This window comes from Elaeis guineensis, chromosome 13, assembly GCF_000442705.2.
Source record: "Elaeis guineensis isolate ETL-2024a chromosome 13, EG11, whole genome shotgun sequence".
NCBI lineage: Eukaryota > Viridiplantae > Streptophyta > Magnoliopsida > Arecales > Arecaceae > Elaeis > Elaeis guineensis.
Window position 1 is genome coordinate 59,824,804 of NC_026005.2, and position 14,462 is coordinate 59,839,265.

The following is a 14,462-nucleotide window of genomic DNA, read 5'->3' on the forward strand; positions in this document are numbered from 1 at the left end:
ATCCGATCTTGAGATGCTTGGATGCGGATACAGTATACATCCAATCCGAATCTGACCCTGTTGCACCCCTTGGATATCATGGTTTTTTGCCGGAGAGATACCATGGTTCGGTTCCTATTCATTTGCAAGCTGCTGACCACGGCCGGTCCCTTTTTTGACTTTCATAAACGGTCGGGCTTCTTAAACATTCCTAGTTTATCTGACCAAAATATCCTCCAAAGTTTAAGATTTTTCCACGCCCACCCCTCCATTACCTCATCCGCCGTTGCCATCCTTCGCGTCCGATTTAAGGCGGCGAGCTCTGCACCAGTTCCCTGCCCTAGAACTTTTTGTGGGCGACCCGAAGCAAGGACGGGTGGAGAAATAAATAGGACTGGGAAGCCTCGCCGTAGAACCTGAGAGATAGAGGGGCAGGAGAGAAGGATCCAAGATGCCGGACTACGGGGAAAGATACGAAGGCTACGACGACGGGTACACCGGCTACGGAGGCGCGTCTCCTCCGCCGAGGAGCAGCGGCTTCGACGACTTCGGTGATTCTCGATCGCAGGTTTCTCTCGCCTCCGATCCCTCTTTTTCTCAATTTCATGGCTCTTCTGTAGCCTTCTGTTCGTCTCTGTGAACGAAAAAGATTTGATTTGGTTGGAAAATATGTCTTTTGTTTTATTTGCTTTCTTGTTTGGTGTTGTACAATGGTTGCTTGAAATTGAGTTGCAAATATTAAAGGTTTTGGCTGGAATTGTCTTGCGGCTAGGCGTTTTTGGTTTCCTCCAGTGGATTTGTTAAAGATTAAAGTTTTTTTACACGAAATTCAGTAGCAGCAGTAATTTTTTTTCTGTCTATGGAAATCTTTTTTTTTTTTTGGGGATTTTTTGTCTTCCTCTGATTGCGTTAATGGAAGCTATACTTTTGTTTGTTTTTAATCGTCATGCTATGTTGCTGATTTTAAGGGAAGAAGTTGAACCAGATTTTTTTTTTTTTTTTGTTTGGGAGGGAAGCTGTAGATATTCTGAATTGAAATCGTGAGAATATTGGAGCTTCTATGATTTTCCGGAGATTATTTGTTTTGATTTTACCTGCTTTTTCTCGCAAAAAAAATTGGAAGCCAATTTTCTTATGCTGTAGAATTTTCTTATGCAGCAACCAGGTTTAAAATATAGGGCGGAGATCATGATTTGTTGCATTCTGTTGTAGCTTTTATATATATATAAAAAAGTTGTTTAATCTTAAGTCGTCGATGATTGGTTGGAATTCATCAAGCTTGTGTTTTGATGAAGCTTGACTAACACCATACCATGTTTGCAGAATGAATTTCAGGAACCTGAAAGGGCGTCCTCAAAAAGCAGAGAAAGGGATAGAAATAGGGAGCATGACAGGGATAGGGATCGAGACAGAGATAGAGATAGGGACAAGAATAGGGGTCGGGATAGAGATAGAGATAGGGATAAGGATCGTGATCACAGAGACCACAGAGACAGAAGTGATCGTGGCCGGGATAGATCCAATGATCATGACCGTCATCGTAACCGAGACTATGATAGGTACACAGCTTTCCAGTCTCTCTCTTGCAATCATTGTAACATAATGTACCTTTTCTTCATAGGCATAATGAACCTTTTCTTCATAAGCATAGTGAGAAGAGAGAGCAGTGGATTTCTATATTTCCTTGTTGTGCATTGTGACATGGTGGCCACTGTACTTAATAAAATGAACAGAAAGCAAAGGGTTTTCAATCATGAGTATCTTGCCTAGGTTTAGCGTTGTATCTTATGTACTTTCTGTCATTATTCATTTTAGTAGTCTGGCTGTTTGCTTCATAAATTAATGGGTATCTTGGTCAGGAATAGATTTAAATATGCAATAATCAGTATTTGTAAATGGTTTGATGTATGGGCTTCATTTTGGGGTTTAGGTGGCCTTATTTGCAAACTACACTGAATGTTCATTCTCCATTATGAAGTATTTGTGAAAATTATTTGGATTAGTACCTAGTGTATCCAGGTGTTTTGAACGCCTTTCATCATTGTAAAATAGCCTCTGATTGTAGTTTGATCAACTCTGTATACATCAGAAAAGTGCCATTCACCTTTTCATCTGAAAAATACCCACATTAGAAGGGGGACAGACAGAGAGAGAGAGAGAGAGAGAGGGTCCTGCAGATAAATGTGGATTGCCTTTGTTTGTGGTACTCTTTACCTCTAGTCATGACAGCAAGACATTCCAATTTCAGTGTAATCATTTCCTTCTCGTAGTCTTTTTTACTCTCTGAGTTCCTTTTATAATTTTGGGACCTATAGGAAGTCATTACCTGGCTACGAAAGCCATTCAATCCTTATAATTTCTTCTAGGAGTCTAGGGAGCATGTAATTCTCTGTCTTCTGATCCTTCGTCTAAATAATCATGTATTTTTATAATGTCTTCTTGGAATTCAGGGGGTGTTTGCCGATCTTTTTGATTGTTTTGAAATTTTGGGACCTATAGGAAATTTTTACTTGGGTGTGAAAGCCACTCAATCCTTATAATTTCTTCGAGGAATCCAGGGGCTCTGTGATTCTCTATCCTTCTGAACTTTTTCCTTAACAATCATGTATCCTATGATTTTTATCAAAAATTGTTAAGTTGTTTCAGTTTCATTTTTTAAGATAGTCAGGCTCGACCTATGTAGTATTTGATGCCACTGAAACATGTAGCATCTTAGCCACCTATGAAGCATGAATACGGATAAGGGAAACCAATATGACATGATATGGATCCACCAATATGACAAATATTGAAACATAGGATACAATATGTCAAGGAATATGTTTATATGTATGTATGCATGTATTTTATGCTTATACACAAATATATTTGGATGTATACAAAAAAAAAAAAAGAGAGCATCTGTTAAAGCATAGAAGGCTATCAAAATAACATAGCCCATCCTTTATATTTAAATAGTAATATCAATAGATTACAAAATTGATCCTCCCCCTCATTTTTGGAGGTATTGAAAGTATCTAAAGTGTATCTGGGAATTATTATTATTTTTTTTAATTTTGAAAAGTAGGATGCTTCGTGCAAGCGTCGGACACATCCTAGGAGTATTGAACAAGCATCGGCATCCGATATGGATGCGATATAGATACAACATGTGATTTGAAGTATCCATCTTTCTTGCAAAACATCATCAAAGTTATGCTCTATCAACATTTCATTGCCTCTTAATTTTTATCCATATATCACTAGGATGAGATAATTGAAAATAAAAATTGCTAAATCTCTTGAGGAGGTTATGCTAGGTCTTCCTATGTTGTGCTTTGTTTTTTTAAAACCTTTGAATTAGTTGAAGTCTTACCTTCCCAATGTTGCTCTTTACAAACCATTGGGAGTTCCTCTTGTAGACTTATATCTCCCAAATCCATTTGTTGTAAGTTTATTAGTAGAGGCAGAGGCTTCAAGCTAGCACAATCCATCATCCAAAGCATAAGAGAAGGTGCAGATCCAGTTGGATGTTTTGTGGATGCTGGATTGTAGATAAATATTTCAATTTCATGTGGGATAATGGGGGGCAGGTGTTGATCTCAATTTGAGGTGATATCCATCAAAATGAGTACATTATGTGATTGGAGTAATTGTGAGGAACTGCGATTCATGTCCTATAAATGTATCACTTATTTAATTAATAGCTCAAATAAACCAATCTTTATCTGGGATCTGTCACATTTATCAATAAATATATTTTTTAAAGTCTAGTGCCAACCTCTAGTTTGATGCTTCGCTTTTAAAGTAATAGACACCATCTGTGCTTGATCTTGATTTTTGATTCTCAACATGCCTTGAGATTTTATAGGTCAATGAAGTAAAGAGCCCCTCTATAACTGCTCCATGTTTGTTGCCCAGCTATGCAACCCAAGAGGGGGGGTGAATTGGGTTTCTAAAAAATTTTAAGCCCAACAGATTACTTATGAAGATCAAAACAAAGACTTTAATTCAATATTAATTACCTAAAGCAGGAATGCAAGAATATAATAAAGAAATAAAGTGAAGCGATAAAGCACACCACAAACACAAGGATTTATAGTGGTTCGGTGCTAACCTTGCACCTACATCCACTCCCCAAGATCCTACTTGGGAATTTTAATCCACTATCCTTTGTATTCAACCCGAATACAAAACGTCGGAAACTCCGACACTAGCTATCCCAAGCTAGATCACTTGTTTTCCGGGTACAAGTAAACCCAAAACACTCCGATTTCAGGTTCGGATCAACCTTTCCTTGTTTTGGAAATCCTCCAAAAACAAGAACAAAAACTCACAAAGAGTTAGAAAATTTTGAGCACAGATTAATACAATAACAGCTCCTTTAAATGAGCGAATATAACAATAAAAGCTTTACTCAAATGAAGAACCCCTTTTTCGGATTTTCTCAAAGTGGATGAACGCTTGAATGCTTGAGAAGAGGTTGATTGTTGATTGAAGATCTCTTGAAAGCTTTGAAACGATCTCTAGATCAAGGTTGAAACAATAGGCGTGAAGAATTCTCTCCTTGAAAGATCTTGCTTTTCTCTTTCACACTCTCTCTGGTGTATTGTGGATTCTCTCTCTTTTTCTTTTTGGATTTTTCGTTGATCTCAGGCTTTTTCTTGCAAATTTCGGATCCTCTCTTCTGTTCTTCTCTCTTTGATCTGCCGATTGATCTTCTTCTTTTTCTCTCCAATTTGATCTGCTATTTAAACTGCAATTTCTTTCACCATTTCAAGCATTTTGTAGCATTAGAAGCAAGAGAAAACAATTTAGGTAGATAAAGAGCCGTTAGAGGATTTTTAGGAAGCATAAATGGCAATTAAAACGGGCAAAAAAATAGCCGTTGCTGACATTTCCCGTCGCAGGGGTCGACTCATGAGTCGACTCATGCTTCGGGGGTCGACTCATGAGTCGACCTCTGTTGCAAAAACCAGAGAATGCGTTTCTGGAAATTCTTGGCTCAAATTAGCAGGGGTCGACTCATGAGTCGACTCATGCCTTGTGGGTCGACTCATGAGTCGACTCACAGGTCGTGCCAAGCCAGAAAACTAGCGTGCCAAGGAGAATTTTTGCGTGCCAATCAGCTCACAGTGCCATGAGTTGACTCATGAGTCGACTCATGCACTTCAAACCTTCATAACATCAAAAATATAAGTCCAAACACAATGAAATTTTCACCAATAGATTTCAAATCATTTGTTCTACCAAATGGTACTATCAAATCAGGATTTTAGTGAAATTACGATTTTGCCCTTGAAGAGCATAAGGACTTTTTCATTTTAAAATTATTTGTATCCCTTCAATCTGCTTTGTAATCATCAAAATCAATCTAGGAGCAACAATCTCCCCCTTTTTGATGATGACAAAACATTTGAACAAAAATATTTATGTTAAAGCATTAATTTCAAAAGAATCCATTATAGGTGTATATGCTTGAAAAGAGTATGATTCTTTTGGCATGTAATATAAATGCAAAAATAGTTTGTCCTTTTTCTTAAAGATTTGAAAAGGGTATTAGATCATTTTGAGTTTAAGATATATCAGAGTAAGAGAAGAGAAATAAATTTTGCAATGTATCAGAGCAAGAAAAATAATTTTTACAATGATATTAGAAAAGATTTTATAATGTATCAGAGCAAGAAAATTTTATAATATATCAGAGAAAATTTCACACTGTATTAGAGCAAATGTCAGAGAAAATTTCACACTGTATTAGAGCAAATGTTATAATATATCAGAGAAACTTTCACACTGTATCAGATCAAATTTTATCATGTATCAGAGCAAGTTAAAAGAAATTGTAGGGTGTATCAGAGTAAAACAAATTTCTTAAGATGTATCAAGGTGAATAAAATTTCAAAAGATGTATCAGAGCAAGTTTGAATTTTGAAATATATCAGAGCATATAAAAAAATACTTATTTGCATTGTACTTATGATTTTGCTTTTGATGGATGGCTTTTTGTTTAATTTCTGTCTGATACCAAATTTCGATACCAAATTTCTCAAAGTTTTGTTTAATTTCTCCAATATTTGTTTCCCAATATTTTTTTAATCTTCCAATTTTTGTTTAATTTCTCAAGTTTGGTTTAATCTTCCAATTCTTGTTTTTGTTTAATTTCTCTCCCTTTTTCTCATAATTTAGGGTTTTGCTTTTTGTTTAATTTCAATTTTTGTTTTTGTTTAATTTCTCTTCTTTTTTGACATCATCAAACATAGTTAACTCTTCCTTTTCTTTTTCTGAAATATTTTTTAATTTCTTCCCCTTTAGAATTTTTCACAGATGTTTGCTCCCCCTTAATATAGCAATTATCAACAGCAAACAACAACAAGGAGAAGACAATATTTCAACAAGAAGAAAATTATAACCAAAATATGATCATTACAAAGAGGTAGAAATATAGGTAAAAGATGATTCCATTAATATCATAATTGTTTCAATACATAGTTCTTAAAAATAAAATTCAACCAGCTAATTGTCAATACATGGCCCCAAGGTATAGATCCTAGAACAAAATACTAACACCTAGGATCTAGTAAAGATCAAGATAAGTCAATGATCGGAGTCATCAGAGATAGGGTGAGGAGATGATGGATCAGAAGTGCGTCCTCTACCCCGTCTGCCTCTGGCACGAGCAGGAGAACGAGATGAACTGGGTGGCTGAGAACGCTGAGATGCTAGGGACTGAACAGAAAAGGTGAGTCTAATAGAATCAAGTACGTTCAGTGCTCTGGAAACAGATTGAAGTAGAGCAGTGAACTGGGTGGTAGCATGCTCACTCGATCCTCGGATCTCTTTCCTCAGTAATTCATATCCACCTTCTAGTGCTCCTCTGAGCCTGCCAGCCTCTGCAGTGAGGTCTGTGACCTCAATGATTGACTCCTGTGGTTTGGGATGGGCCAAAGCAAGGACTTGCCCCTGCAAGTCAAGAACTCTGCCAGTCAGTCTCCAGACTGTGTCCTCAAGCTGCTGTATCCTGATGGACTGTTCTGATATCATCTGAAACACAGTGGAGATGTGGGGAGTAATGGTCTGATCAGAAGAGGTAGCTCCAGGTGCAAAAGAAGTACTACTCCACTGGCTAGACAGCAAAGAAGCCACACGCTGTGAAATATGCTCGATCTGATCGTCAGCCAGTCTGAACTCTGAATGAGGTGCTCTGCTCTCTGGCTGATGCACTGGTGTGGGCATCCTAGTAAACTCTGAAGGGCCAGCCTCAGTATCAGGAATGAATTGGGTATCTGGTGAAGCTGCCCTGAAGTCATGTACAGGAGAAGATGGACCTTCTTCTTCTACTCTGCCTTCAGTTCTGTCTTCAGCTCTTGTTTCAGCTCTATCCTCAGTTCTTTCTTCAGAGCCCTTGATCCAACCACCAACAGTCTTTGTAATTCCCATTCGGTGTAGGCTGTGTTGGTTGAAAGTGTCCACATGTGAGAGTTTGGTAGGTGCCTCCCCCTCACAGCTAACTCCAAACCTCCTAAATACTCTAGTAAGGGCCATACCATAAGGCAAGTGTGCCTTGGATCTATTCAAAGTTTCCCTCATGGCCTCTATCATAAGTGCAGGGAAGTTTAGGGGGGTCTGAGTGATGATATGAAACATGACACATACATCTCTGCCAGATAGTAGATCATGCCTACCACTCCTAGGAAAGAAGAGTTTTGTTACAATCTGATGCAGGACCCTCATCTCAATGGATAATAGCTTTGCTTCCAATTTGTTTAAACTTCCTGAAAAAGCTTCTCCTAAGATAATTCTGATCCCTTCTTCTTTAATTGGGAGTTCCATATATGAGTAACCTTCACTAGGCAACTGAAGTATATCTCCTAATATCCTAGAATCCAAGCATATATCAATTCCCTTTACAGTTGAAGTTACTGACCCATTTCCATAATTTAGGTTCTGGTAGAACTCTCTAACTAGATCAACATAGGTGACTTCTTTAAGGGAGCAGTAGAGTTCCCATCCTTGATTTTTGATCTTACTTGCAAAAGTAAAGCCTTCTTTCTCAAAGAACCGAAAATCTATGTTTTTCCCGGTTTCTACTTTTCTATCAGAAAGAGGATTTACACTGGGGCTTATGGAGGATTGAGAGGGACCTTGAGCAGGTACTGAAACTGGATCGGGAACACTGGAAGACTGAGCATGTCTTTTCTTTCGGACAATTTCCTCAGGCTCACGGATTGATTTCCTTCTTTGGGAAAGTTTCATCTTTGGAGCCATATCCAATAAAGTAGCAGACAAGAAGACTTGAATTGAGAGGAGGGATCACAAGAGAGTAAAGAAGGATTTTGGTGGAGAAAAGAAGTGGATTTAGGAAGTTCGGTGAAGTGCTAGGGCACGTTCCAACCGCGCCAAGCAATGCGAGAAAGCACGAGAAATCTCTTTTCCAAGGAGGCGATTTTTGGTGGAGAGGAGGGAGAATTGCCTCGAGATAAATCCTTGGATTTGGAGCAAAAAAGAGTTGGAAAGACGGCTTTTGGAAGAAGAACGATGGGAAGATGAGTCGTCTCACAAACAGTAACCCTTATAAAAACAATGAACCCGTTGAAAGTTTGTGGGATTTACAAGTTTGCCATTGAGTCGACTCATGGGGGTCGACTCATGAAGTTCAGAAATTCAGGAAAAATACAAATAAATTCCAGAAAAATTCGAAATTTTGGGAGAAGGAATTTTGCTCAATGATAAGCTTTTAGAGTGATAAATCTGAGCTTTTGGGACCAGGATAGATGTTGAAAATTGAGCTCTAATCAATTCTTTGGAAATTGAGAAATTTTAGGCAAATGGATCTAGAATTCCTAGATTTCTCCTAATTTCACAGAATCTATCCTCACTAAGGGCCTTTGTAAAGATATCAGCTAATTGATTTTCAGTGCAAACATATTCAAGAATTACATTTTTGTTTTGAACATGTTCTCTTATAAAATGATGTCTTATTTCAATATGTTTAGATCTTGAGTGTTGAATTGGATTTTTAGATAGATTTATGGCACTTGTGTTGTCACATCTTATTGGTGTTTCATTAAGTTTGATTCCAAAATCTTCGAGTTATTGCTTAATCCACAAGATTTGAGCACAACAACTTCCGGCTGCAATGTATTCGGCCTCAGCCGTAGACAGTGCCACCGAATTTTGTTTCTTGCTAAACCATGAGATTAGGTTTACTCCAAGAAATTGGCAAGTTCCACTTGTGCTTTTTCTATCTAATTTACATCCAGCAAAATCAGCATCTGAATATCCTAATAAATTAATTTGTGAGTCCTTAGAGTACCATAACCCTATAGTTTGTGTACCATTTAAGTATCTAAGGATTCTTTTAACAGCATTCAAATGAGATTCTTTAGGATTAGTTTGATATCTAGCACATAAGCAAACACTAAACATGATATCAGGCCTACTTGCAGTTAAATACAATAATGAGCCAATTATACCTCTGTAGTATTTTAAGTCTACGCTTTTACCTTCATCATCCTTGTCAAGCTTACTTGAGGGACTCATTGGTGTGCTAATTGGTTTGCAGTTCTCCATTCCAAATCTTTTGAGTAGTTCCTTGGTGTACTTGCTTTGGGTGATGGAGATTCCCTCTTTTGATTGTTTAATTTGGAGTCCGAGGAAGAAGGTGAGTTCTCCCATCATGCTCATCTCGAACTCTCCCTGCATAAGCTTAGCGAAGTCTTGACAAAGGGATTCATTAGTAGACCCAAAAATTATGTCATCAACATAAATTTGTATAATTAGCATATCATTTTGGTTTCTTTTAATAAATAGGGTTGTATCTACATTGCCTCTTGAGAACCCATTATTTAGTAGAAATTTGCTTAGCCTTTCATACCATGCTCTAGGTGCTTGTTTTAATCCATATAAAGCTTTATTTAATCTAAAGATATGATTGGGAAAAGCATGATTTTCAAATCCAGGGGGTTGTTCTACATATATTTCTTCAGAAATATATCCATTTAAAAATGCACTTTTAACATCCATTTGAAATAATTTGAATTTCATAAAGCAAGCATATGCAAGTAGAAGTCTAATAGCTTCTAATCTAGCAACAGGTGCAAAGGTTTCATCAAAATCAATTCCTTCTTCTTGATTATATCCCTTAGCAACCAGTCTTGCTTTATTTCTAATTACATTTCCATGCTCATCTAATTTGTTTCTAAAGACCCATTTTGTTCCAATTATTGAGTAATCTTTAGATCTTGATACTAAGGTCCAAACATTATTTCTTTCAAATTGATTAAGTTCCTCTTGCATAGCATTAATCCAGTTTTGATCATTTTCAGCCTCTTCAAAAGTTTTAGGTTCAAGTTGAGATACAAAAGCACAATGATTAAGTACATCTCTAAGTGAAGAACGTGTTTTTACCCCATGCATAGGATCATCGATAATTAACTCCTTAGGGTGGTTGTGAACATACCTCCATTCCTTGGGTAAGTCATTTGTACCTTGAGGTTGTTCTTGAATTTCTTCACCTCTTTCATTTTGTTCGTCTTCTTGATCCTTGTCTTTTGGAGTTGCTGAGTCTTTCATAGTGATCTCCTTCATACCTTCTATTAGTGGCTCTGCATCATCAACACCCTCATTCTTCCTTGAAGGAAGATCGTTAGATTCATCAAAAATAACATGTATGGACTCCTCAACTACTAAAGTTCTTTTGTTGAACACTCTAAATGTTTTACTAGTGGAGGAGTAACCTAGAAAGATTGCTTCATCTGATTTTGCATCAAATTTACCAAGTTTTTCTTTTTCATTATTTAATACAAAACATCGGCAACCAAAAACATGAAAATATGCAATATTTGGTTTTCTTCCTTTTCAAAGTTCATAGGGGGTTTTCTTTAAAAATTGTCTAATTAAAGCACGATTTAAAATGTAACATGCTGTGTTAATAGCTTCCGCCCAAAAATATCTTGAAAGGTTGCTTTCACAAAGCATGGTACGGGCCATTTCTTCTAAGGTTCTGTTTTTCCTTTCAACTACCCCATTTTGTTGGGGTGTCCTAGGAGCAGAGAAGTTATGGCCAATTCCATTTTCATCACAAAAATTTTCAAAATCTTGATTTTCAAATTCAGTTCCATGATCACTTCTAATATTTTGAATTGAAAACTCTTTTTCATTAGAGACTTTTCGATGAAATTTAGTGAAAATATGAAAAGTTTCATTTTTGTGAGCCAAAAAGAAAATCCAAGTAAAACGAGAGTAATCATCTATTATTACAAATCCATATCGTTTTCCTCCTAGACTAGTGGTTCTAGTTGGTCCAAACAAATCCATATGTAAGAGCTCTAAAGGTCTAGAAGTTGAAACAGTGTTTTTGGATTTAAATGATACTCTAGTTTGTTTACCTAATTGGCATGCATCACAAATTCTATCCTTTTCAAAATTCAGTTTTGGCAAACCGAGAACTAAATCCTTTTTAATTAATTTTGAGAGAGAATGCATGCTAATGTGTGCAAGTCTACGATGCCACAGCCAACTAGTCTCATTTATTTTAGCATTTAAGGAAACTAGGCATTGCATGTCTAATTTTGTTAAATCATTCAAGTCTACCATATAAACATTGCCATGCCTATGTCCTATAAATTTAATGCCATCGTTAATAGGACTCGTCACAATGCAAACAGATGATTCAAAACTTACTTTATACCCTTTATCACAGAATTGACTAATGCTAAGTAAGTTATGCTTTAAACCTTTAACTAATAAAACATTCTCAATGTATTTGGAGGGAGTGATACCAATGTTACCTATCCCGATGATCTTTCCTTTGCCATTATCTCCAAAGGTGACCATCCCTCCATCCTTAGCATCAAGCGTGATAAATTGTGATTCATCACCAGTCATGTGTCTCGAGCATCCGCTGTCAAGATACCATTTCCTGTTTCCTTCTTGGGATGCTAGACACACCTGCAAGCAAAGGTCACGTTTCTGTCTTAGGTACCCAAGCTTTCTTGGGTCCTTTCAGGTTAGTCAGAATGGTTCCTTTTGGAACCCATATTTTCTTTGTGTTTGCATATTTGTTAATAAGACATGTGTATGATTTATGTCCTATTCTTCCACATTTAAAACAAGTAATATTTGTAGACTTGTTACTTGAATAATTTACATAAATATCCTTCAGAAATTTTTGTTTCTTCAGGGGTTTATAACCAAGTCCAGCCTTATCATATATAGCTTTCTGATTTTCAAGGATCATATTTAGTTTGTTTGAACTTAAGGTGTACTTATCTACTATAGATTTCAGCTTGTTCATTTCATCCTTTAAGTTTTGATTTTCTTGAATCAAGGTGAATTTTTCAATTGAAAGATTTTCAGCTTGTTTCACTAAGGACTGATTTTTCAATTTCAGCTCTTTGTTTTTCTTCCCTAGTTTCTTTAATTCATCAATTGAATCATAGAATGCTTCATGCAATTCTTCAAAAGTAAATTCACTAGTGGATTCAGAAGTTACCTCATTTTCATGTGCCATCAGGCAAAGGTTGGCTTGTTCTGTTGAGGTTTCCTCGTCGGAGCTTGAGTCATCACTCGCACTCCAGGTCGCCATCATTGCCTTCTTTTTGAACTTCTTTGGACCTTTCTTCAATTGTGGACATTCGGATCTGAAATGTCCTGGCTTCTTGTACTCGTAGCATATAGGGGGTTGATCTTTCTCCTTTTCTTTGCTTTGATCCCCTTTTGTGAATTTTTTTCTCATCCCCTGTTTCCTTTTTCTTAGAAACTTCTTAAATTTCCGGGTGATGAGAGCTATCTCTTCATCCTGATCTTCATCTTCAGAGTCATCCGTTTCATAATCAGGCGAAGTTGTGGATTTGAGGGCAATGATTCTTTTCTTTTTGACTTCATCCTCTTGATGTTGCTTCATGCTAAGTTCATGAGTCATCAAGGATCCAAGAAGCTCTTCTAGAGGTAGCGTGTTCAAGTCCTTTGCTTCTTGGATGGCAGTCACCTTGGCTTCCCAAGTTCTTGGCAGTGACCTGAGAATCTTCCTTACAAGTTCACTGTTAGTATAAGATTTGCCAAGACTCTTTAAACCATTGATTATATCAGTAAAACGAGTAAACATAGCAGTTATGGACTCATCATGCTCTATTTTGAACAATTCATATTTATGTACAAGCATGTTTATTTTAGACTCTTTTACTTGATTTGTTCCCTCATGGGTGACTTCTAACCTATCCCATATTTCTTTAGCAGATGCACAAGTAGAAATGCGATTGAATTCACTAGCATCTAGTGCACAATAAAGAACATTCATGGCTTTGGCATTTAATTGTGCCAATTTCTTGTCAACCTCATCCCATTCTTTCTCGGGTTTGGTTGATTCCTCACCATCTATAATCTTGGTGGGTGTGTGAGGACCATCCACTATGATACTCCACATATCATAGTCGAGTGCTTGTATGAAAATCTTCATCCGAGCTTTCCAATAGGTGTAATTAGACCCATTGAAAAGTGGAGGTCGGTTTGTTGATTGCCCCTCGGCTAGAGAAGTACCAACATGGGTTGCCATAGATCTTTGGCTCTTTGATTATTAGATCAAAGAAGGGCTAGAGCACCGGCTCTGATACCACTTGTTGCCCAGCTATGCAACCCAAGAGGGGGGGTGAATTGGATTTCTAAAAAATTTTAAGCCCAACAGATTACTTATGAAGATCAAAACAAAGACTTTAATTCAATATTAATTACCTAAAGCAGGAATGCAAGAATATAATAAAGAAATAAAGTGAAGCGATAAAGCACACCACAAACACAAGGATTTATAGTGGTTCGGTGCTAACCTTGCACCTACATCCACTCCCCAAGATCCTACTTGGGAATTTTAATCCACTATCCTTTGTATTCAACCCGAATACAAAACGTCGGAAACTCCGACACTAGCTATCCCAAGCTAGATCACTTGTTTCCCGGGTACAAGTAAACCCAAAACACTCCGATTTCAGGTTCGGATCAACCTTTCCTTGTTTTGGAAATCCTCCAAAAACAAGAACAAAAACTCACAAGAGTTAGAAAATTTTGAGCACAGATTAATACAATAACAGCTCCTTTAAATGAGCGAATATAACAATAAAGCTTTACTCAAATGAAGAACCCTTTTTCGGATTTTCTCAAAGTGGATGAACACTTGAATGCTTGAGAAGAGGTTGATTGTTGATTGAAGATCTCTTGAAAGCTTTGAAATGATCTCTAGATCAAGGTTGAAACAATAGGCGTGAAGAATTCTCTCCTTGAAAGATCTTGCTTTTCTCTTTCACACTCTCTCTGGTGTATTGTGGATCCTCTCTCTTTTTCTTTTTGGATTTTTCGTTGATCTCAGGCTTTTTCTTGCAAATTTCGGATCCTCTCTTCTGTTCTTTTCTCTTTGATCTGCCGATTGATTTTCTTCTTTTTCTCTCCAATTTGATCTGCTATTTAAACTGCAATTTCTTTCACCATTTCAAGCATTTTGTAGCATTAGAAGC

The 14,462-nt window shown here is 37.0% G+C and overlaps 1 protein-coding gene across 6 annotated transcripts in view; it reads left to right on the top strand.

Moving 5' to 3' along the window:
* The first annotated feature begins 264 nt into the window (after positions 1-264).
* The window catches only part of LOC109504732 (uncharacterized), a 50,998-nt gene continuing 36,800 nt past the window's right edge, over positions 265-14,462 (top strand). For 2 of the 6 annotated variants that reach the window (XM_073248199.1, XM_073248202.1), the window contains exons 1-2: positions 267-547; positions 1,303-1,538. In XM_073248199.1, the coding sequence (XP_073104300.1) occupies positions 431-547; positions 1,303-1,538 (353 nt within the window). In that variant the 5' untranslated portion in view covers positions 267-430. Of the gene's footprint in view, positions 548-1,302; positions 1,539-14,462 lie in introns of all 6 variants that reach the window. The other 4 variants (XR_012136548.1, XM_073248200.1, XM_010911706.4 and 1 more) reach the window with 4 other exon arrangements.